Source organism: Equus asinus, chromosome 20, assembly GCF_041296235.1.
Source record: "Equus asinus isolate D_3611 breed Donkey chromosome 20, EquAss-T2T_v2, whole genome shotgun sequence".
Lineage (NCBI taxonomy): Eukaryota > Metazoa > Chordata > Mammalia > Perissodactyla > Equidae > Equus > Equus asinus.
Genome location: NC_091809.1, coordinates 29,987,667 through 30,008,802, shown reverse-complemented (window position 1 = coordinate 30,008,802; position 21,136 = coordinate 29,987,667). Strand labels below are relative to the sequence as shown.

Below are 21,136 nucleotides of genomic sequence, written 5' to 3'. Positions count from 1 at the left end.
ACAACTTGTTTTTCCTTAATATCTTGCAGTAAGGTCTTGGTTGTGTGTGGTGTCAGGTAGGGTCCAGCTTCATTCTCTTGCACGTGGATATCCAGTTGTCCCAGCTCATTCGTGGAATGCTGTTGTTTTTTAAATATTGTTTGTTTCCTTTGATCTCTTCTTTTCTGGAGAATCCCTGCTAGAAATAATGGAAAGGAAATGAGGTCCCTGCTTTCCCAGCAGAGCTCCTGTAATGAGTTCTCTTACACACCAGGGCTGTTTTGGTGCATGGTGTCCTCAGGGCATTCACCTCTGTTATATGGGAATTAAATGGAAACCAGTCTGCAGTCTTCCTTCTTAGGTGTCACATGCTGGCCCAGGAAACCCTCTTCTTCAGGTGGCAACCATGTCTTCAAAGAGTCTTGTAGTGCCCTGTGTCTTCTTTTCTGTAGGAGACTTGGCAGGTCGTGCAGAACTGTTGGGGAAAACCTCCCTAAAGATCTGGAACGTGACCCGGACAGACTCGGCCATTTATCGCTGTGAGGTGGTTGCTCGAAACGACCGCAAAGAAATTGATGAGATTGTCATTGAGTTGACTGTGCAAGGTAGGAGTTGCAACCCATCCCCTCTAGGCCTCAGAACTGTGTGCCGAATAAAACCATCAGCTCTTACTTCCTCTCCTTCTGGAGCTGCATCCCTGAGGGTGTCACACGACTTAGGGAGGGAGAGCTTGTGAGAGCTGAGACTGCCTGAGTTGGGTGGAAGGTGAGAAGGGAAGTGGAGCTTGGGGCACTCCTCGTGGGGGGATGAATTGGAGATGGGCGGTGGGACTGTATGTGGGCAGGTGAACTGCAGGGGCGGGTGGAGGCGGCAGATCACAGTCTGCAGGCGTGACAGTGGGGACGGCTGTTGTGCAAGAATCTTTTGATTGGCTTCATTTTTGGAGCCAACTTGTTGCAGCATTTGATAAGAATAGAGGCATGTTGCTGACTTTAAACACCAACCCGTATTTCTCGTACAGTGAAGCCAGTACCTCCTGTGTGCAGAGTGCCAAAGGCTGTACCAGTGGGCAAGTCAGCGACGCTGCAGTGCCAGGAGAGTGAGGGCTACCCCCGGCCGCACTACAGCTGGTATCGCAATGACGTGCCACTGCCCACAGACTCCAGAGCCAATCCCAGATTTCGAAATTCCTCTTTTCTCTTAAACCCTGAAACAGGCACTCTGGTAAGATCTCTCCTAAGCAGGGAGGAGGGCAAGGGATGCCTGCTTCGGAAAGAGCAGTTATTAGGACAGACTTTCTAAGACGGAGCAAAGAATCCATCGTGTCGGAGGTTCCACGGAACAATGACCCTCCTTACTTTTACAAACAAATAAGTTCTCAGGGAGTGAAACAAAGGAAGGGAGCCTGTAGAGTCAAAGTTCCTGGAGAGGGATCTTAAATGTAACGGGTAGATGTCATTGGGGGCCCGATTTGAGTAACCACCTGTAAAAATCAGGAGAAATGAGGGCATTTGATTACTGGCTGGATATTTGATATTAAGGAATTGTTCATTGCTTTAGGCATGATAATGGTGTTGTAGTTACGATTTTAAAAAGTCCTTATCTTCTAGAGATACCTACTGAAGTATTTATGTATCAAGTGTGTCTGGAATTTGCTTCAAAATAACCCAGTGTTGGTGGTGGGAAGTGGTGGGGGAAGAGATGAAACAAGGTTGGCCATGTATAGAGGGCAGCATGCCCTCGGCAGCAGATTTCGCAGGCTCTTACTGCATCTGGGTCCCCTGCCTGTGGTGTACCCACCGCATGGAGTGACGAGCCAGGCTGTAGCTGGGTCCTCTGTGTTGGTGTTGCCAAAGTGTTGCCTCAGGAAAACTCATGATCAGAGTCCTTTTTCCTGAACAAAACCAGTCAGCATCTCATTCTAGATGTTACGAGGCTTCTTTGGCTCCAAATACCAAAGGGGATCTCATTGTTTGGGGGCTCTTAGGCGAGAGTGTCAGAAAAGAATGTCAGGGAAGAATCTGGACAGTGACCAGGAGGCCAAAGGAGAACCAAGAGCAAATGAGCAGATGTTTCACCATGTTCTGGACTCACCACGCAGGGGAGGCACCCTGTCCTCTCCCGTCCCCAGAGGTCCATTTTGTTGCTTAGTCTCACTATTTACCTGTAATTTGCTGAAACAGGTTTTCAGCGCTGTCCACAAGGAGGACTCTGGGCAGTATTACTGCATTGCCTCCAATGATGCCGGCTCAGCCAGATGTGAGGAGCAGGAGTTGGAAGTCTGTGAGTTACTTTTTGAAAAGATTTCATCTGGGGACTGGCAAGTAAATGGGACACTTCAAATTTTAATATTATACCATTAGTTTAGAGAACTTTTCTGCCATGGGATGGCTTTCTCCTGGAGATGACTGGATCCACCAGAACCCACTTGGGTACATTCAAGGGAAAGATGAGAAAGTTCTGAGTAGCAGCTAAATGACTAATAAGTGGGTTCTTGCAATATGTTTATCTCCTCAAAATAGACTTTCTAGAGTCATCTGGTGTTGGAGACATGGCTAATCTGGTAACTTTTAACTGAGTTTAATAAACTCCATTTCGTTGATAAGTGATAGAATTACCAAAACATAAGGTTGTGTACAGTCTCCAGAAGTTTATCCAGTTATAATCATTTTGCAGTAAGCTGAAAACCAGAGTTTTAGTCCCAATAATTTTACCCTGTTCTGTGATGACACTGTCTCTGGAGTATTGGTTCTAAAGGTAAGGTGTCACAGGCAGGATGGGGGCAGATAGGGTGTATCCTCTGTACATGTGGCCACCCTCTAAAGCAGTGTTCTCCAGGCTTGCCTGATCCTAAGAGTCCTTGGGGAGCACTGTTTCACGTACAGAGGCCAGGGCCCCACCCCACACATCTGGAAGCAGGCTTGGGAGGTGTGGAGCTGTGTGTGTCTGACACGGCATCCGGGGATTCTTCTCATCTGTCGAGTTTGGGCAGCTGCTCTGGGGCAGGAGGAAGCTCCCTGGGCTTAGCCCAGACCTGTTGATTCTCCCGGGATGGAGCCTGGGAACCAACATTTTAAAGTCAGAAGTTCAAGTTGGTTTTTAAATGTCTGTCACATTCCAGTGCCATTGCACTAGGGTAAGGGGGAATTTTAACAACTCCCAAGGTAGGCAGCTTTTGTTGACATGTCCCCTGCATATTTGCCACCGCATTTTTATTTGCACAAAGGAAGCAGCCCCTGGCACCCCTACACCGAAGGGGAGCGAGCACCTTTGCCCAGTATACAGACGAGAAGAGGGTTTATAGAGATGAGGCCAGGCAGCTTGTGGAGTGAATGTCACGTTCTCACCTCATATTTTTTACTTTTAAGTACTGTTTGAAACTAGCTCTTTTTCCCCCTAATTTAATCCACAGCAAAGCCCTGAAAATTAGGCATTTTTTTCTTCCTTAGGACTCCTGGCTCCTAATAATGTCTTTCTAATGTGACCATTTCCTCCATTACTAATATTCTCAGGGATTTAGCCAGAGGATTTGTAAGCCTTTTGTATAGTGCCAAGGCCCTTTCTCTCTAGTACTGAAGTATAACAGACTTGAAGTGTACAGGTCTTCGTACTTTTACAAGTGAGACCAGGGGTTATGGGGTCCTCTATGTTCTAGGCTAGGAGTGTAGTGTTCCCATTTTGCTCTTCTGGCTGGGGTAGGCATGAGGGGACAGCATGGAGTGGAAGGAGAGGAGGGAAGGGGGAACAGTGGGTCAGAGGCTTTTGTAAGAACAGAGAGTGTGTATCGTCTCTTCCCTCGAACCTCCTTTTCTCCAGATGACCTGAACATCGGTGGAATTATCGGGGGGGTTCTGGTTGTCCTTGCTGTACTGGCCCTGATAACAGTGGGCATCTGCTGCGCATACAGACGTGGCTACTTCATCAACAACAAACAGAATGGGGAAAGGTGAGCCTGTCTCAAGTAAAACAAAACAGTGTTCAAGTTGGCATTAATATGATAAGTCAGTAGTCACTGAAGTACTCTCTTTTCCTATTTCACAGTTACAAGAATACAGGGAAGCCAGATGGAGTTAACTACATCAGGACAGACGAGGAGGTACAGAGTGAGGGAACCAAGCAGAAGCCATTTAGGAAACCTAGAAATCGAGGTGTACCCAACAGGGAAAGTAACATTCTTCCTCGGAACCCAAGTGACTCCTATAGGAAAAAAGGTTTCTGAATCATATTCCAGACCCTGAGCTCTTGAGCCCTTCCCAATAACATATATACACACTAGTGAAATCCAGTTTGCAAGCTCTAGTAGATGTTACTTTTCAAGAACTATTATTTCACTTGATTTGTTTGGCCCCAAGTTTCTTCTTCAGGGAAATGGTGCGTTCAATTTGACCACTGTCCCAGTAGGGTCCCCCTGATTGGTAGAGGGTGGCCGTGTTCTAACTTAGTGTTGGCCTTGCAGGGTGACTTCAGGCACAAGTCATCCTTCGTGATCTGAACCTGCGGTGTGGCTGAGAGAGCACATGCAAATACCTCCAGAAATTCCCATCAAGGGCAGCCCAGGAGCAAAGTGCACTTGGACAGAACTACCACTCATGCAAAAGCTTTTTGTTTTGGCCAAAGTTGACTGCTACTCCTTTCTTACTTTTTAACAAGCCACACAAATAAAAGAATTTTCCTCAAGATGGGCACGGTCATCACAAGGAAGAGCACCTGAATGAGTGCACTGAGGCTGGCTGCCAGGCTGTCTCTGCCCCGCTCCCACCTGAGTGGAGGGGATTTGAAGCTTTTGCTCACGTCGACTCTGCAGCTGGGCACTGTGGGCCTGTGAAGCCACTCGCTATTGTCAGCCAGGTGAGCCCCATGCAAGGTGACAAGATTACCATGTAGTGCCAGCATTGTAGGGGTTGGAAACCTGAATCACAGCATGAAATCCTACAGCTGCAGTCGTATCGGTGAATCCGGAAAAGAGGCTGTTTACACAATGACCCGTCTCCCAGTGGCCCACACACAGCACCTCACCGTTTCTTCTTAAAGGCTTTGTTGATCAACACTGCCATGTCCATCTTAGAGAGTCTTTCTGGATCAGCATTTTATAAAAACAGCCAAAACCAGGAAGAAGATGGGGTCTTTTGACCCACAGGGACTCTGCCTGTCCATGCAGGGTTTCAGTATTTAGGGAAATCCTTCATTTTTGGCTCAATCTGAAATGGTACTGAATAATGTTCTGCTTTTCTCTGGGTGTTTATTTTATAAAATTTTACATTCTAAATTTTTGCTAAAGATGTATTTTGATTATTGAAAAGAAAATTTCTATTTAAACTGTAAATATGTTATAAAATGTTAAATAACCTATTTTTTTAAAAAAGGTTCAACTTAAGGTAGGAATTCCAGGCTACTAGTGTTAAATTCGAAAATATCAATTCAGAGTATTTTAACCCAAAGAATCCTCTTAAGGAGGCTTAATGGAACATTCCTTTTGCCCCACGTAAGTTTTAGCATTTTTCACAAGAAAACTTATGCCACGTATACATGAGACCATTGTTGCTTGGGAAACCTTGAAACAATTCCAGTTGAGTAATGTTGAAATCTGTTTCCATCTGTCCAAAAGAAACAAAAGGAGCTCTTCGGTTAGCTCTGAACTGCCTCTTCCCTAGATTACTAAAACTATCTATGCCCAGACCGTCCAGAAGTACTCAGATGTACTCTGTTGGTCAGCTCCCGGGGCCAAGTTGGATACCCTACCTAAGTTGGTGTTGGCTACTAACTTCGGAGGCCAGCCAGCGTGTCCACTGCCGTCTTTAGCCCCCGACTGTGGCTTTGTGTGATTAGCTTTAACAGGGTTGTTCCTGTGCCACGTGCACTTGGTTTAGCCCAGGGCCAGTCTGAGGTGGACGCTTCAGGAAAGGTGTGTGTGCTCTGTGGCGGCCTAGCCTTTGGGTTCCTGTGACAGAGCTCTTTTGGTCGGAGGGCCCACAAAACAAAGCAGCTACTGCTATGTGGTTTTTCAATTCATTTCACTTATTTGTGTGCTTCATAAGACTGTTCAGGGCCAAAGGCGGTTTTGAAATCCAATCTGTTGACTACAGTAATAATTTTTAAAGAAAATGAATTCTTCCATCCCTCTTTGCTGTGAAGAAGGTGCTGAGACACCGCCGGTTGTGTCTCATTGACAGTCCACCTATTATGTGGCGGCAGCCAGGTCAGCCTTCTGAAGACCATCAGGCAGTGCAGCTGGGGCAGAAATCCTGACAGTGAGGAAAGTAAGATGCCTGCATCAGAGGCCATTTTCTAAGTCTGATTTAAAGTTTTTATCTACCCGGACACTGCTGTGCACTTTGTGGGGACATTAGAGACATCACTCAAAGCCTTCGTTCTTTAAGAGCAGATGTTCGTAGCCTTAGACACGTTGCTGTGTGGAACTCATGATGTGAAGTGGTTTGAAGCGAGGAGCTTCTCAAAAGGAGCGCCTCCAGTTCCACTGTGTGCTCAAAGGGTGGTTTCATGTAGGACAACACAGTCATCTTGGGATTAAACTTTCAGTGTCTTAACTTTTTATACTTTTTTTTTTAATTGAATACTTGAGACTGATGTTGACTTTTCTAAGTTATGTGAAATACTTTGCCCTGGGGTATTTGGCAGAAACAGTGGGCAACTCTTTGTAATTATTTAATGGTACCTATCTTCTTCTGCATTTGTGTCTTGAATGCTTAGACTTAAGACTGTCCCTTCATCTCCCCTCCCCTTGGTAGAAAGGCAGAGCTCCCCCTCCTCTAATTGTCGGGCAGCAACACTCTGGCCTCCAGCTGGCTGTCATAGTGATGGGGGAGGCCTGTCGCCTCCCTCCTTGCACCGTAGAACCTCCTGCCCTAGTGCCCTGGGAACTGGGTCTGACGGAGCGGAGAGAAGTGAGCACGGAGTCTGGGAAGCGGTTGTAGACAGAGAAGGAAGCCTCACGTGTTTGTAAGATGAGAGTGTGACTGAAGACTCGAGGCTGTGCAAGGCTGTTAATGGCCTTTGGTGTGGCTGTTGTTGTACAGATATTAGACTTGTACTAACACACCTGTAAGTTGGTATTTGTTAAACCTCATTTATAAAAGCTTTAAAAAAAAATCAACTTTGCCTCATTGTTCCTCTTTCTCATTTGCTCTCATGTTGGGTTTACCTCTTCTTCCTAGCATTTTGTTTGTTACACAAGTGTACTTAGAATGGCATAGTCCTGCATTTAAAGAGACCGCCACGACCATCTACCCGAGCTGGAGATAAGTCTGTTCACTCAAGCGGCTCGGTGACCCCCTCTACCAATGATGCATCCACGCATGTGCCAGTTCATAAATGGGAGAGCTATGGGTGGATCACAATGACAATCCACCCCTCAAATCCAGCTACCACATTTCTATTAAAAAGTAATGAGCCTGTACTTTTGCTTCAATAGTATTGGGATTAAAAAGTGAACCAACTGAATTCCTTTCTGGTCATTTGTGGACAAAACACACATACATGTGTTTTAAGGTTACCTAATGGTGCCAACAGAAGTGACCAAAGTCTTCCCCGTCATGGGAGCATCCCCAGCAGACTGTTCACACAAGCCAGCGTTAGAGCCGCCCTGGGTAAGGACATGAAGCCGGTTCCCACGATTGGCGCTGCATGTATCCACTAAGTACGTCTGCTGTGAGGAGGAGATAGCGTCTGATCAGGGACAAAGGCAGGGGGACAGACAACTCGAACCTTACAGACAAACTGAGTCAGTGTTTTCCTAACAGGAAAGATTTGGTTTTATTATTCCTATGTACTTTATGTAAATTAAAATGACTACCAATAAAAGTCTTGTTCTAAAATACTAGGAGGCTATATTTATGCTTAACCTTTATTATTCTGTTTTAGAAAGCTGTAGACTTTTGAAAAATCTACAATTTATAAATAAGGAGAAAAAATATTACAATCAAAATCTTGTCATTAGAGATGGGAACCAGGTACTGTCAGGAGTCAAACCAGCTAACAGCATGATTTATATAAGAGAAAGCAGACGTGCTGTGTTCCTCAAGGACCAGAAGACAGCTTATCAGAATGGACTTGATACTTTCAAATGGAGTAAATAATAATATTAAATAGCTAAGGCATTTCTCTATTACTTTACAATTTTTTACCACATATTTCATAAAGAGAAATTTAGAAGACTGGCCAGCTCCTCAGGTGAACAATTAGAGAGTGCTGGAACCACGAGAGGCAGCTCTGACCTCACGGCACGAGAGCGTCCTCGGTGTGAGGGAAGCGAGGCGCCTGCCTTTCCACGCGGAAACAAGGCTGCGCCCTCACAGCTCCTGCCTTCCCGATGCCCCCTGGAGCGCACTGTTTCAGTTGGCTGTTTTCAGGGGGGTCTTTCGGAGCGACCTCCTACTGGGGGCTGTGTTGTCCTTATTTCTGGCTGGAGACTTGACATTCCACTGCTGAGACTGTGGAGGCCTGAGAGAAAGAAAAGATGCAGTCATTCTGGAACTAAAAGAAAAAACACTGATAAAACATCTACCTCAAAAGGAACGCTTGGTAAACTTACGGTTTATCAGGTAATGATAAACATAAAATGTCATTTTCTTGACTCTGGGCTTCAATTTTCTCTGAAAGGGAGTCAAACAAACACATTCAGATTTCCCAGAACTCCCAAGTGCCTCACGTGTCTGACAGAAAGGGAACTTACCTTTGACTGAGGAAGGAGTCTGAGATGTGTCTATGTAGCTGACTCCTGCTCCAAATGTGACATCACTGATAGTCTCTGGGTGAAGGGGGAAACAACACAGTTAACGAAAAGCGGTAAAGACAACATCACGTCAAGTCACCCAAGCGAGGCCAGTCACGGCACCTCTGCTGCAGTCTCATCCAGTCTCTACAGCAGGACCCGAGTGCTGTCCAACCCAGCGGCCTGTCAGTCAGGCCTCAATTTCTGTGACCATTTTGCAGGACGCGACAGTGTTGAACACTCCGTCCTCCTGGAAACGTCCCTTCCTCACGTCCATGGTCTCCTGACTTCCTCTTTCTCTGACCACTGCCCCGCTTAGACTGCTTTGCTGGCCCCTGAGCACCCACAGCTCGCTGTCTCTGGCTTCTCACCCACTCATGGTTTCGATTAGTGCCTATATGCCAGAGACCCCCAGCTCCAGCTCAGACCTCCCTCTGGAGTCCGACTTCTACATTTCCTATTGTCCCCCACCTGGATTCCCTGAAGATGCTTCACCAACTTGTGACCCCTACTCTTCATACATGCTCCTTCTAGATTCCTATCCAATCGTCTCCCCAAGCTGGATACTCCAGGCATCATTAGCTCCTTCTCCACCTCCAACAGTAACTGATCCCATTACCTCATTTTCCTGCTGTCTCATTCGCTTACCACCTCTGCTACCTCACGACGAACGTCCAAGCTCGCCTTGCCTTGATCTATCAGGGTCCCCCACTTACAGCCTCCCCTTCTTCCAGGTCACCCTTGGGAGACAGGAGAGCAGAGTACAAGAACACAGACTCTGGGCTTGAGTTCTGGCTCTGTGTCTTATTAGTTGTGTGAAGTACTCTAAGAACTTCAAGTTTCTTGATCTCTAAAATGGGACATGTCCATGGTCCCCTGACCGTGGTAGGCACCTACCTCACGGGAGTTGTCAGGATTAAATGAGATTTTTTATGTTAAATCCTTAACACAGTACTTGGTACAAGGTAACTGCTGAAGAAACGTTAGCAGCTATTGTAATTTATTAGCTATTATCCCCTTTGTCACTGGAGTTAAGTTTGTTTGGCGATCTGGTGAGGTTACTGCCCTGCATAAGCATCCTGGCAGTTCAGTGTTTAGAGGAGGCCTCAAGCGCAGCCTCTGTCTGAGCTGGGCATGACGGCCTTTGTGCATGCCAGCCCCACACACCTTTACAAACCACCTGCCGCATGCACACTGTGGGCCCCCCATCCAGTCCTCACTGCTCTCTCGGCAGGCCCTGCTCTGTCACACTTGGGTCTGCACATGCAGTTCCTCCTGTCTGGAGGGCCCTCCCTGATCTGCTCCAACATACCATCCCTTCTTTGAGACCTGGTGGTGACCCTCTGCCAGGGGCTTGCTCCCTCCTTTGTGCCCTGTACTGTTCTGCAAGAGCTGCTATTACTACACTTGTCTAACGGAGCACAGCCTCAACAGCTGAGTGCTGACCGTCCTGCCAGAGCCTGCCATCCTCCTGCAAAAACGCTTCTTACCTTTCTCCCCGCCACAGTATAACCTTCTTAGGAGGACCGATTAGATCTTTCTAGTCTACATCTGAAAGTCCATCACTGCATCTGCAGTGTGCTATGTGCCTGAGCGCTACTCAGGCTACGTTAACAGACAATGACAGAGAACTGTATTTTCATCACCGCCATTCGGAGAGCTAGGTTCCGCTCATTCCCGTTTCTGGGAGGTCCCTCTTGTGCTGCAGTTGCAATTCCCCCTTCTTACATACACATTCCTTTTCCTGTTTGGAAACCTAGGCACATGCAGGTCCTAAGTCTCCAACCTTCACAGAAGCGCCTGTGCAGTAGCTCTTAGATCCCCGTGCACTTAGAATCAAAGACAGAAGCACTCTGCTGCCCGAGTTAATGGCAATAAGAGGGAATTGCTAAACTACCTACAGAGTCTCAGTTAAAATCTAGCTCTGAAAATTATTCATTTCCATCCACCAAAACCACTTCGTTCAGGCTGAATGCCACTGGGGTGTGGAATGGTGGGGCTGGGCAGCATTTTTCCTACTGGCTTCGCAGAGCTTAGACCAATTCCGACAGTTACCCCATCTAAGAGCTGTCAACAGAATTTGTATTTATAAAGCACAGAGAAAACAGAACTGAAGGTTTTTAAGTTATCTAATAATTCTCCCAGGAGGGAGAGATAATAGGAACCCTTCTTCAAGTACTTCTTCCTGATTCAGAATAAGGAGAGATGCCCAGGAATTTTACATTCAAGAGCCTAGAAAAAGAAAAAGTACTCTAGTGATCTGCAGACACCTGAGAGTCTTATTTTCAGTGCCACAATGGCTCACACATGCAAATCCAAGCAGCATTAATGCCGTGTGCCACGGTTCGCTGCTGAGGAAGGCACGCTAGGAAGGCAACCGAAGACCGAAATCAGAAACTCGGGGACGAGTGCAACTGAAATGAGAGGCATTCTCCCCATTTCTGCAGCATATGGTACCTAACGGCCAAAACAGAAGCACTTGGTGCCCCTGAACTAGGAACAGAGAACATGGAGAAAACTTTTCTGTTTGAAAGACGTTGAATTGTTTAGATATATAACATAACAACTGTTCAATATAAGGGAACCCAAATTACCCACTGCTTTAAAGCTGTCATTTCAGCTGTCATCAGAGGAGAGGTGGGGTAGGAGTTCTGCTCATCCATTAATATCTCTTTTTTTAAAAGGAGGACTGGGATGAAAATTATCTATAACCAGCAAATATTCCAGGAGATCACAGCATTGAAGGTAATAGAACCACAAAGCAAGTAGCTAGAACACAGTAGATGCCCAATAAATGTGTACTGACCGAATGCACGACTTAATGAACAGTTTGATACTTTGATGCTCCGTTATTATAAAGAAGAGCATCGTAACACTAATTCTCCTCTTTTGACACCCCAGATTAGCACTGTGGGAAACAGGGCTGTAGAAGGAACACAGAAACTGGAAGCAGAAAACCAGAGTTCAAGTCACAGCTCTGCCATCCATCTGATCACTAACAAGCATCTGTTGCACACCTCTCATGTTCCAGGCACCGTGGGAGGCCCAGTGGCCCTGGCGAAGAGTAAAACAGCTTACAAACTAACAGCAAGGGCAGACCAGGAGTTACTCAGACGTAAGGCGAGTCCTGCTGAGAAGGCCAGAGAGCCAAGGAGGGGCCCAACCGGGTGTGAAGGTCAGGGAGGGCTTCTACAGGGTGAGAAGGTGACAACTCGGAGGAGGCGGCATTCTAGGATGAGGACGCGGCGCGTGAAAGCCGAGTCAGGGAAGAGCAAGGCTTGTGCAGGCAGTGGAGAGGCGCCCTCAGCAGGATGCAGAGCGAGGGGCCGGCGGAGGAGGGCCCGCCAGGCAGGGCCTTCCAAACTACACTACAGACTCTGCACAGTAACAATGTCTTCATACTATAATAATTTTCTCAAATTGATGATTTTTATGGTTTGGAGACAATAAGAAACTACAAAGTAAAGGGAAAATATACTCTAAACTTCTAACTCACCTCTATTTTGAAATAAAAGGAAAGCAGGGGACATTAGAAGGGCCCAATGGGAGCGAGAAGACACAGGCTCTCACAGAGCTGCAGTGGAACCCTCAGCATGCCACTGACTTTCAAGTCTCTGGGTGCTCCGGAGCTGACCTCGAGGACATTCAAGGTGCCTGTGAGTGCTGATGTCTCAGAGCCGTAGAGTGGGGCTAGCGAGCACGTCAGGCAGCCCCAAGAGGCAGGCAGGAGCGGAGCACCGGCTCTGTGATGGCTGGAATGGCACCGCGTGGAGCGGTTCCTCACAGATCTGCGTCTCGGCCTCGTCCCCACCTCGTGGCCCCGCGCCTCGGCCCCATCCCCATCCCTGCCTCACGCCCCACGCCCCACGCCTTGGCTGTCAACACCTCACAGGGTCGGAGTGCATCTGAGTTAACGTGTGTAAAAGCACGTGGAAGACTGCTTGACACTCAGCTGGTGCTCAGTCAATCGAGTTAGTGTTATTATTACGAAACACTTAGTCGGACATAGTGCACCATGATGTTGCTGAGCATCAGGACAGCCTTGTGCAGAGAGCTGGCCTACAACAGAAGGAGTGTTACTGCAGCCAGGACAGACACAGTGACCGCGGGAGAGAGTCTGGAGAAGCCAGCTCCTTCACATTACTTACTCTCAGGAGTGCTGATTGCTCGTTTAGTTAGATGGTCAACAGCTCCATTGGACTCTCGCTCCAAGCTGAATGAAGATGCTAGGATAAAATGGCAAAGTCTTATCTGTCCAAAACACCCAAAACAATATCAAAGAGCAAAATGACCAAATGAGAAAAAATACTTGCAAGATATAAGTAAAGTTAATATCCCACTAAAATGTTCTTATAAAGAAGTAATTCAGAAAGATACAAATAAATGATAAACACAAGAAACAATGTCCATTCTCACTAGGATTCAAAGAAATGGAAATTAAAACTGTAACCATTTTCAGTCTATAAAGCTCAGCAAAGAAAATGAAAAATTATAAAACCAGTGTTTTTAAGCAGGAAAATGGACACTCAGGTGCCGCTGGCAGGAGTATAATATGGAGTGAATCGTAGAGGGTGGTCTGACACTGTCAGAAGTTTTTAAAATAGTCATGGCCTCTGAGTGCTGGAACTTAGTCCTGAAGATTACATATACACAAGGCTATGTGTACAAGGATGTTTACTGTGACATTATTTATTCCAAAAAATTGCAGGCCAGCCCCGGTGGCCTAGTGGTTAAGTTCAGTGCACTCTGCTTTGGCGGCCTGGGTTCAGTTCCCGGGCACAGACCTACACCACTTGTCTGCCAGTGGCCACACTGTGGCGGTGGCTCACATACAAAAAGAGGAAGATTGGCAGCACATGTTGGTTCAGGGTGAATCTCCCTCAGCAAAACAGAAACAAAAACAAGACGAAAAATTGAAAAGCACCCACATTTTCAAGAACAGGGTAGTAATATAAGTTGTGGCACTTCTACAAGATAGAACGCTATAAAGCCACTAGGAGCAAAGCCTGGAAGAAAAGTTCACGGGAAAATTTTCACTATATGTTGCTCTAAGTGTGTGTAGGGAAGCAGGTTGTAACACAGGCTGCACACTAAGATCACGATTTTATACATGAAACCAAACAGACGTGTGTGAGGAGTAGAAAGACTGGAAGAATAAGCACCTCACTGCTATGGGTGGGTTTTCTATTTCCCCCTCTTTTCCAAACCTTTTATCACAAACATGCACTGTTTTATTGCCTATAATCCAAGTTCCCAAAGTTCTTTGTTTCAAAGATAAGAAAACAGAAGCCACTTAAAAGGATGAGGAGGAGGCTTGCTCTGGGATTTACTCTGCACCCTCGGCGTGTCTGAGGCGGACCACCAGCAGTCCTGCTGGCCCTCAGACTCACCGTGACTGCGTGTCCCGTCTGCGCTTCCAGGGTTTAAAGCGAAAGGCAGCGCTCCTGTGCTCCGAGTCCGATGCCTGCTATTCGACTCCACAGCTTTCTTGACAGAATTCAGGATTGCAATGGTGCTCAGGGACATGGGCCTGTGGAGAAGAGGCCACAGATGGGCAGAAAGCAAGAGTGCAAACACTGAAACAACCAACCCCTTTCTCTCAAATGCTTCCCTCACCCACGCTTGCTGCAGCTCTGAGAGGGAAGGGCCCGGAATGAGGCAGCAGTGTGAACACTCACGCGGAAAATGCCTAGTGGGGAAGGCCACGACAGCCCTGAGAACATGGCGATAGGAGGTCAGGGGGCTCCATACCTGGCCTTGGGCATGAACCTCTTCAAGGGCCCAGCTTCAAGTGAAGAAGGTGGCGTTTGGCCAGCGCTGGGCCCAGGTGTGGAGGGCTGGCTAGGAGCAGCGGAGGCAGTGGCATGTTCTTGGCCAGCAGGAACTGGCATTATTTCTAAACTCGGAGCAACCTGCTACAGAAGATAAATAAGGAATATTTACCTTCTATCACTTTTTTTTAAAAATGGAATTTTTACATGCTGTAAGTTCCTAAGTAATCATTTTAAAACTATGTCAGCCCTGGGCAAGAACATTCTCTTCAGAAACAGTACTATCAGCAGACTGCCACATGTGGATGTTGGGGCATTAAAGAAGAGAAAAAGGAGTCAGTTAAGTTTGTCCCCATGATGTTTTAATGCAGCAGATCTGTCCGGATTTCTCAGGGAAGTCAGCACACTGTGTCTGAGAGTGAGCAGCAGCCCACCTAGAAATACCTCCCAGTGCCAGCACGTTCTAGAGAGGGGCGTGTGGGGAGGAGACTGCCAACAGACCCAGCTGCCTCGGAGCTCCGGCTATCTAGGATGGCTGCACTCACAGGCCAAGGCGCCCACAGCCAGCCTGCTTCCTGCGCATTCGCACATTTCCCCAACTTTCGTCACAATGACTTTGCAGACAAGTTCGTGTCACCCAGCCTCGAGGGAAGGGAAGCCTCTGTGCTGGAGCCACCTGTGTGTCACACACAACAAAGGAACACGCAGCAGCCCACAGGCAGCAGTCCTGCAGGCCTACCTCAGACCAGCCTCTGCTCACATGTGCCTTTTGAGAAAGGCTGGGAAGCAGACAGCAGAGAGCAGACTGGAAAGGAGGGTGGACTGAAGGGGGCCGCTCATCTACCTGCACCGTCTGTGCCCCATGAGCACCTGCAGCCCCCCTGTTCACATCAGCTTGTCTTGCCAGCTCTTGCTCCTGGGCTAGCTGTTCACTGTACTTCTTCATGTCGTACTCGAGCTCTGATGCCAGTTGTTTGTCAACTGCAAAGAACTCCTTGACTTCATCCTGGTAATCCTGCATCACCTCCTAAAACAGACCCAAAGGCATCCTTTAATGTTTTCTTGAATAAATAAATAAGCTCTCCAAGACTTGATAAATAACAATAGGAACAGTAAGACTTATTTTCCTGAGAGCAGACTATTTCTATGACATCAGCCAACAAGTTAACTAAAATGATGGTAGTTTCCCAGGACACACCAACTGCACTTGTATGGACCACACAAGCAGGTGAGCACGATGTGAGATGTTAACTAACAGTTCTGGGCTCTTAGGAAGCTTCCTGTCTGTCTGCCAGTTAACAGGCATTTCCCCAGCTTCCTGCTGGGAGAAAGGATGTGGCATCATATAATCTTAGCCTAAAGTAGAACTTATAACAAGGCACAGAACTTCTACCAATACCTGGCCCCTTTCCATTCCTGAAGTCTGGGATGGGGATAGTGATATATCTGGGTGGTCCGGCTTGGCTCTGGGTCACTACCAGTTCAAAGTATCTTGTGGTGTCACTGAGGCAGGCTCCTTAGGAATTCATGTCAGAGGTCAGGTGGGCAGGTGATACACAGCACTGTCCTGGCTGAGACAGGGCCTCTGGAGCAAGTTACAGGAAGAGGTGCAGTCTAAACACCGCTCTCCTGTCTAACTGGCCTTCTCAGAGGATTGCCACTAGGGCCCTAATCCCATCTTTGTGTCCTCTTCCGAAGATACAACAGAAAACCTTCTACCATATCAGGGAGAAACAGCCTTAGGTCTTAAAGAGGGCTGCGAGGGACCAAGCCTCTTTCGTAAGAGAAAGAAACCATTTCACCTGACAGTATTAGAGGGAGCAAAACATAAGTCGTAGCCCCATCTCTGAGGGCTGGGGAGGCCCAACAAAGGGAAGGAAAGCCAACGCCTCTTCTAGCTGCCACCACAGAGGGGTCCCAGGTCAGAGGGAGTCCTGGAGCTGCTTTAACAGAGGATCCAGTGGAAAAGAGCTGTGCTGTCAAACGAGGCAGCCATGTGCCCGTGCCATGGCAGTGTGCTCAGAAACTGGAGATAGACTGATTTGTCTTAAGTGTTTAAGTAGTCTATTTAGGATCCAAGCTCTTTTAGTTTTTCCTTTCTGAGGTTCAAAACAGGGCAATAAAAATATAAGAATAACTGGAAGTCTTATTTTTCTCCATATGCTGAGCCTATCTTTCCACCTTAGCTTCCTCAGGATAAAGAGCTGTTTCAAAAATTATATGCAGTGTAATTCTGTTGTAGCCCTTTTTGAAAAACAAAAATTCTTAGCATTTTTTTGAGGGAGAAAATAGCAGAGTGTAACAGAGAAAGAAAAAAATGTTGCATTTATTTCTGATTAAAAGATTTTGCCTGGGGGCAGCCCTGTTGCACAGTGGTTAAGTGCATACATTCCGCTTCTCGGCAGCTCAGGGTTCGCCGGTTCGGATCCCCTGTGCGGACATGGCACCACATGGCAAGCCATGCGGTGGTAGGTGTCCCACATATAAAACAGAGGAAGATGGGCCAGGTGTTAGCTCAGGGCCAGGCTTCCTCAGTAAAAAAGAGGAGGACTGGCAGTAGTTAGCTCAGGGCTAATGTTCCTCAAAAAGAAAAAAAAAAAAGAAAGATTTTGCCAGAAAGATCTGACACCTCATTTGTGTCTGCACTGCAAGTATGCATATCCTGGCTGCTTAGATTGAGACTCTTCAGGGCCTTGGATCTGCCTGAGATGGCAGCCCAGCCTCTGATCGGTATTCCCCAGGGCCTGCTGCTACTGGGCAGTTATTTCCTGACTTGTAAACTGGAGACAGTGTTAAAGATAAACATCCCCAAATTAAACATGATGATCAATTTTCACTTTATCCCTCACCAGAATGAACTAAGATGATGAGTTTGTTCTTGACCCCAGTTCAGAAAGTCTTTAAAATTGAATCTAAGTGGCATTAAGGACACACACGCTCAGCACGGTGAGTCAGCTCTTCGCAAACTCAACTGTGTGAAAAAGGCAAGGACCAGCGTCCGTGAAACCTGTGGTCAAACTCTCTGTCTTCTCCCAGGCAGTTGAGGCCTGCTGCCTGGTACGGTTCTAAAAAAATGCAAAGCTGGTTTTGCAGCATTTTGAGTAGTTCTAGTCAGTCCCTGACTAACTGTAGCATCACAACTGCCAGAAGATCCTGAGTAATGAACTGGGGGGGGGGGGGGGGGGGGGGCGGGGAGGGCAGGGAGACACCAACCACAAAGTACACGGTCATCTTTTACCCTGAGATAGTTCATGAGTTCCCGTAAAGCTGGGATCTTATTTTTCTCTAACACAGTCTTCAGGGAGATGATAATTGGAATAATATTTTCTATGAAATTCCTCTTCTGAACCTGTAGTAACACAAACAAAGGCATGTGTTAGATGCATGAACTTCTGACAGACAAAGACTTTCCCTTCACTTAGTTCTTTCTGTATGGCCAATCTAGTGGACTATGTAAGTTTATTCTTTATTTTTGATTATGACACTGGCAATTGTGTAAGACCCATCACGTTTTTCCTGGACACTTTATAAGCATTACCTCAAAACACTCAGAAGGCTTTGTAAAGTAAGACGCAGATAAATACTATTCTTATTTTCTAAATAAGAAAAAAGTTTTAGAAATACATTGAATAATTTGATGAAAAGCTCTAAAGCTCCACACGAAGCCCTCACGAACCCTTGGCTCCACATTCAGTCCCTCCATTCAACATCCTCCCTCTGGAAGGAAAATGAGTTCAATTCTGGCTACCCACAGAGATACTCTGGATCCCTGTTGGTGAAATAGTAATGGTGGAAAATGGCTAAGCATGAAGAGAGTCAGTTCTGTAACTCTCTCTCTTTCTGTGTGTTTAACTCTGCACACATTTAGAAAGTGCTATGTATTTATAAAGCACCTGATTTGACCAAGCCTTCAAATTCTTTACCATGAATGACACTAATCACAATTGTTTTGCAATAAATCTGCCAGAATTAAAAATAATTCACTATTGTAGCCCACATATGCAAGATTTATCATTTTGAATCTGAAAAATATCCTTTTTCTTCTTATTTACAGTCACCAGTACCCGTTCCTTGCTTGTAAACCACTCATTTCTAAAAGTCTTATTGGAGTCCCTGGCAATAGGTAGAAAAAGAAATAATTTAATAAATAAGTCTAAGCAGACAGCAAGCGTAGGGATGCTTCCAAAGGCCTTAAATGCACTCAGCTCAACTCACATATTATCCAGCACCTTCTCCGCACCAGATACAAGCTAACCTGTGGGGATAGAGATGTGAAGCCAGGGATCCTTGCCTTCAAGTTACTTCTAGACAGAAGGTGTGTAATGATGTGTGGCACAATGTGGCAAGTGGCAGGGTGTTAGGGAACTTACAGAGGAGGGATGCGTAGGAAGAAAGGGTAAACAGGAATGTTTGTCGGGAAAGGCTTCTTTGAAAAGTGACACTTAGGATGTGCAGGAATTAGGTGGTAGATAAGGGAGGACAAGGTGGGAGAGGGCACTGCAGACAGAAGTGCAAAGGCACAGAGGCAGGAGAGCACATCTCCCGTTGGAGGAATGAACAGGAATCTGGAATGGAGGGATCAGAGAGGGGAGCACAGAGAGAATAGGTGGCAGGGGGTGGGGGAGCAGCACAGCACACTTGAAGAAGAATCAGGATTTTATTCAGAAGACGACAGGAAGCCACCAACCTACTTATTAAAGATATCTTTAGTGAGGTATACCTTATATATGATGAAATTGACCCGTGTTAAGTGAACAGTTCAGTGAGTTTTCACAAAAGTATATGCTGAGTAACAGACACCACCATCTAGATAATCACCCACAACCCTTCACCCCAAAGCTCCCCGCTGCCCCTCTGCAGTCAATCTGCCTTGAGTGTATTTTAAGCAGGAGAATAAAATGATCGGATCAGTACTGAAGAAAGACTGCTCTGGCAGGAAGGTGGTGACAGCCTGGAACAGAAAGAAACTAGAGACACAAAGGGCAGTGAGCAATATGCCAGAAATGGCACAGCCTTCAATAAACGCAGCACCAGTGGAAACATGAGAGAGATGCGCTTGTGAGATGAAACGGCAGGATCTGGTGACACATGGGATGTGATCAAAGTCTACTTCTTTGGGTTCAAAAGCCTTCAGGGCAGGGCTCAGGCGAGGTGTCAGAAGCAGGGCCTGGCGACAGCTCCGGCACACAAGCCAGCCCTGACATCTCGCATTCACTGCCAAGCACAGCACATGCCTGGCACGCCAGACTCCGCACTGGGGGGTCACCGGGCACCCTTTGGGACAAGCTGGCAGGCAATGGCTCCCTTCTCCACAGCAGGGACTGTGGACAGAAGAGAGGTGCCCAGGAGGCAGAGGTACATCAGTTCTGACAGTGAGTGGGAGATGCCTGTGGCACATCCAAGCAGGCAAGGGGACTTTCAGGCGCACGAGAGACACTCAAGCTAGAAACAGAGCTGGAGAGTGATCACACGCGGTGAGAGTGAGGGCCGCCAGTGAGCATGGAACTGGGGTCTGAGGCGGTCCAGCAGTACGCAGGGGCGGATGGGGAGGCACAGGTGTGCCAGGCCTCGTTAGAGAGCAGTGCACTCACTTGAGAGATGAGCTTTTTCTGAGCTTCCTGCATGACCACATTGGCCAGGGCCATGTCATCTTCTTCCATAATGAGGTCCCTGTCTGCTTTAGATCTCATTGCCAAAAGCTTGATCTCCTTTGAGCTGAGGACCTCAAACGTATCTGAGAGTAACTCACTGGCTTCCATATCTGCGGGCAGGATGCCGTCAGCGAAGCATGCTGAGAGAGAGCACAAAAGATGGGCTGCTGAGAAACAGTCTGGCCCTAGAGGGGAAGTGCATCTCACAGGTGAAGGGGCTGGTCTGGGGCCTCAAGGGGGGTCTGCATAGGCACAGCTGATGTCGAAGACAGACAAAAGGGGTCTTCTTGTTGGACCAGGGTACCATTTGCCACAGATCTGCTGGGCCATTAGCTGCACAGCATTTCATTTCTAAATACACATTTCATCCCAAACACGCCAGGCCTACCCAAAATACTAAGGCAGATTTTGGAGGTGATATTGAATCGCTGTTCATCTGTGAAGTGGTCTAGAAGAAACTTGTAGATTTTCATTCGTTTCTCTTTGTTGGCCTTTCCCTTCAGTGAAAACAGCCGAATCTCCCTGTGGCAAAACAGGACAATTTCACACATCACGTGAGCAAGGGCGAAAAGGACTTGAGCTTCAACGGTATTTCACAGCACACTTATAGCTGTCTGCCAGAGGCTCAAGCATGCTGAGGAGAGACCCTGCTCGCCACGGGTGTTCCCCGTAGGAGCCGACTGGCATAAGAAATCTCCTCACATCGCCTGCCAAGAGAAGTCAGGACCCCTCAAGGAAGACCGGGGCTGGGGCCGTGCCCCAATTGCCACAAACAGCCCGCCGTCTCCACCTCTGCCCAGCTCTCCTGAGGGTGTCACTGACCTCTCGGACTGCGGGAATCTATTGTACTTCTCATGCTTCTCATAGTTGTTGAAGTGGAAGAGACACTCAATGAAGTGCTGGAAGAACATGGCAGGGCTCCTCTTCAGTAACAGGTGAGCCAGGCAAAACTCCCCAAAACTGCGAAGACAGAAGAAGCAAAAGAAAAAGACCCATTTGCCATACGC

General features: G+C 47.2%; 2 protein-coding genes across 10 annotated transcripts in view; one reads left to right on the top strand and one right to left on the bottom strand.

Annotated features, from left to right (window-relative positions):
* The window catches only part of JAM3 (junctional adhesion molecule 3), a 65,222-nt gene extending 58,132 nt beyond the window's left edge, over positions 1-7,090 (top strand). For 2 of the 4 annotated variants that reach the window (XM_070489891.1, XM_044751921.2), the window contains exons 4-9: positions 432-584; positions 1,001-1,203; positions 2,163-2,262; positions 3,796-3,925; positions 4,021-4,075; positions 4,436-7,090. In XM_070489891.1, the coding sequence (XP_070345992.1) occupies positions 432-584; positions 1,001-1,203; positions 2,163-2,262; positions 3,796-3,925; positions 4,021-4,075; positions 4,436-4,471 (677 nt within the window). In that variant the 3' untranslated portion in view covers positions 4,472-7,090. Of the gene's footprint in view, positions 1-431; positions 585-1,000; positions 1,204-2,162; positions 2,263-3,795; positions 3,926-4,020; positions 4,191-4,435 lie in introns of all 4 variants that reach the window. The other 2 variants (XM_014862767.2, XM_044751920.2) reach the window with 1 other exon arrangement.
* Positions 7,091-7,317: 227 nt separating this feature from the next.
* Positions 7,318-21,136, bottom strand: part of NCAPD3 (non-SMC condensin II complex subunit D3) — a 65,614-nt gene continuing 51,795 nt past the window's right edge. For 3 of the 6 annotated variants that reach the window (XM_044751916.2, XM_070489889.1, XM_044751917.2), the window contains 11 exons: positions 20,952-21,089; positions 20,518-20,651; positions 20,070-20,269; positions 17,717-17,827; positions 15,218-15,505; positions 14,459-14,622; positions 14,098-14,237; positions 12,856-12,933; positions 8,669-8,743; positions 8,528-8,588; positions 7,318-8,436 (listed from right to left, as the gene is read on the bottom strand). In XM_044751916.2, coding sequence (XP_044607851.1) covers positions 8,328-8,436; positions 8,528-8,588; positions 8,669-8,743; positions 12,856-12,933; positions 14,098-14,237; positions 14,459-14,622; positions 15,218-15,505; positions 17,717-17,827; positions 20,070-20,269; positions 20,518-20,651; positions 20,952-21,089 — 1,498 coding nt within the window. In that variant the 3' untranslated portion in view covers positions 7,318-8,327. Of the gene's footprint in view, positions 8,437-8,527; positions 8,589-8,668; positions 8,744-12,855; positions 12,934-14,097; positions 14,238-14,458; positions 14,623-15,217; positions 15,506-17,716; positions 17,828-20,069; positions 20,270-20,517; positions 20,652-20,951; positions 21,090-21,136 lie in introns of those variants that run through there. The other 3 variants (XM_014862765.3, XR_006516133.2, XR_006516134.2) reach the window with 3 other exon arrangements.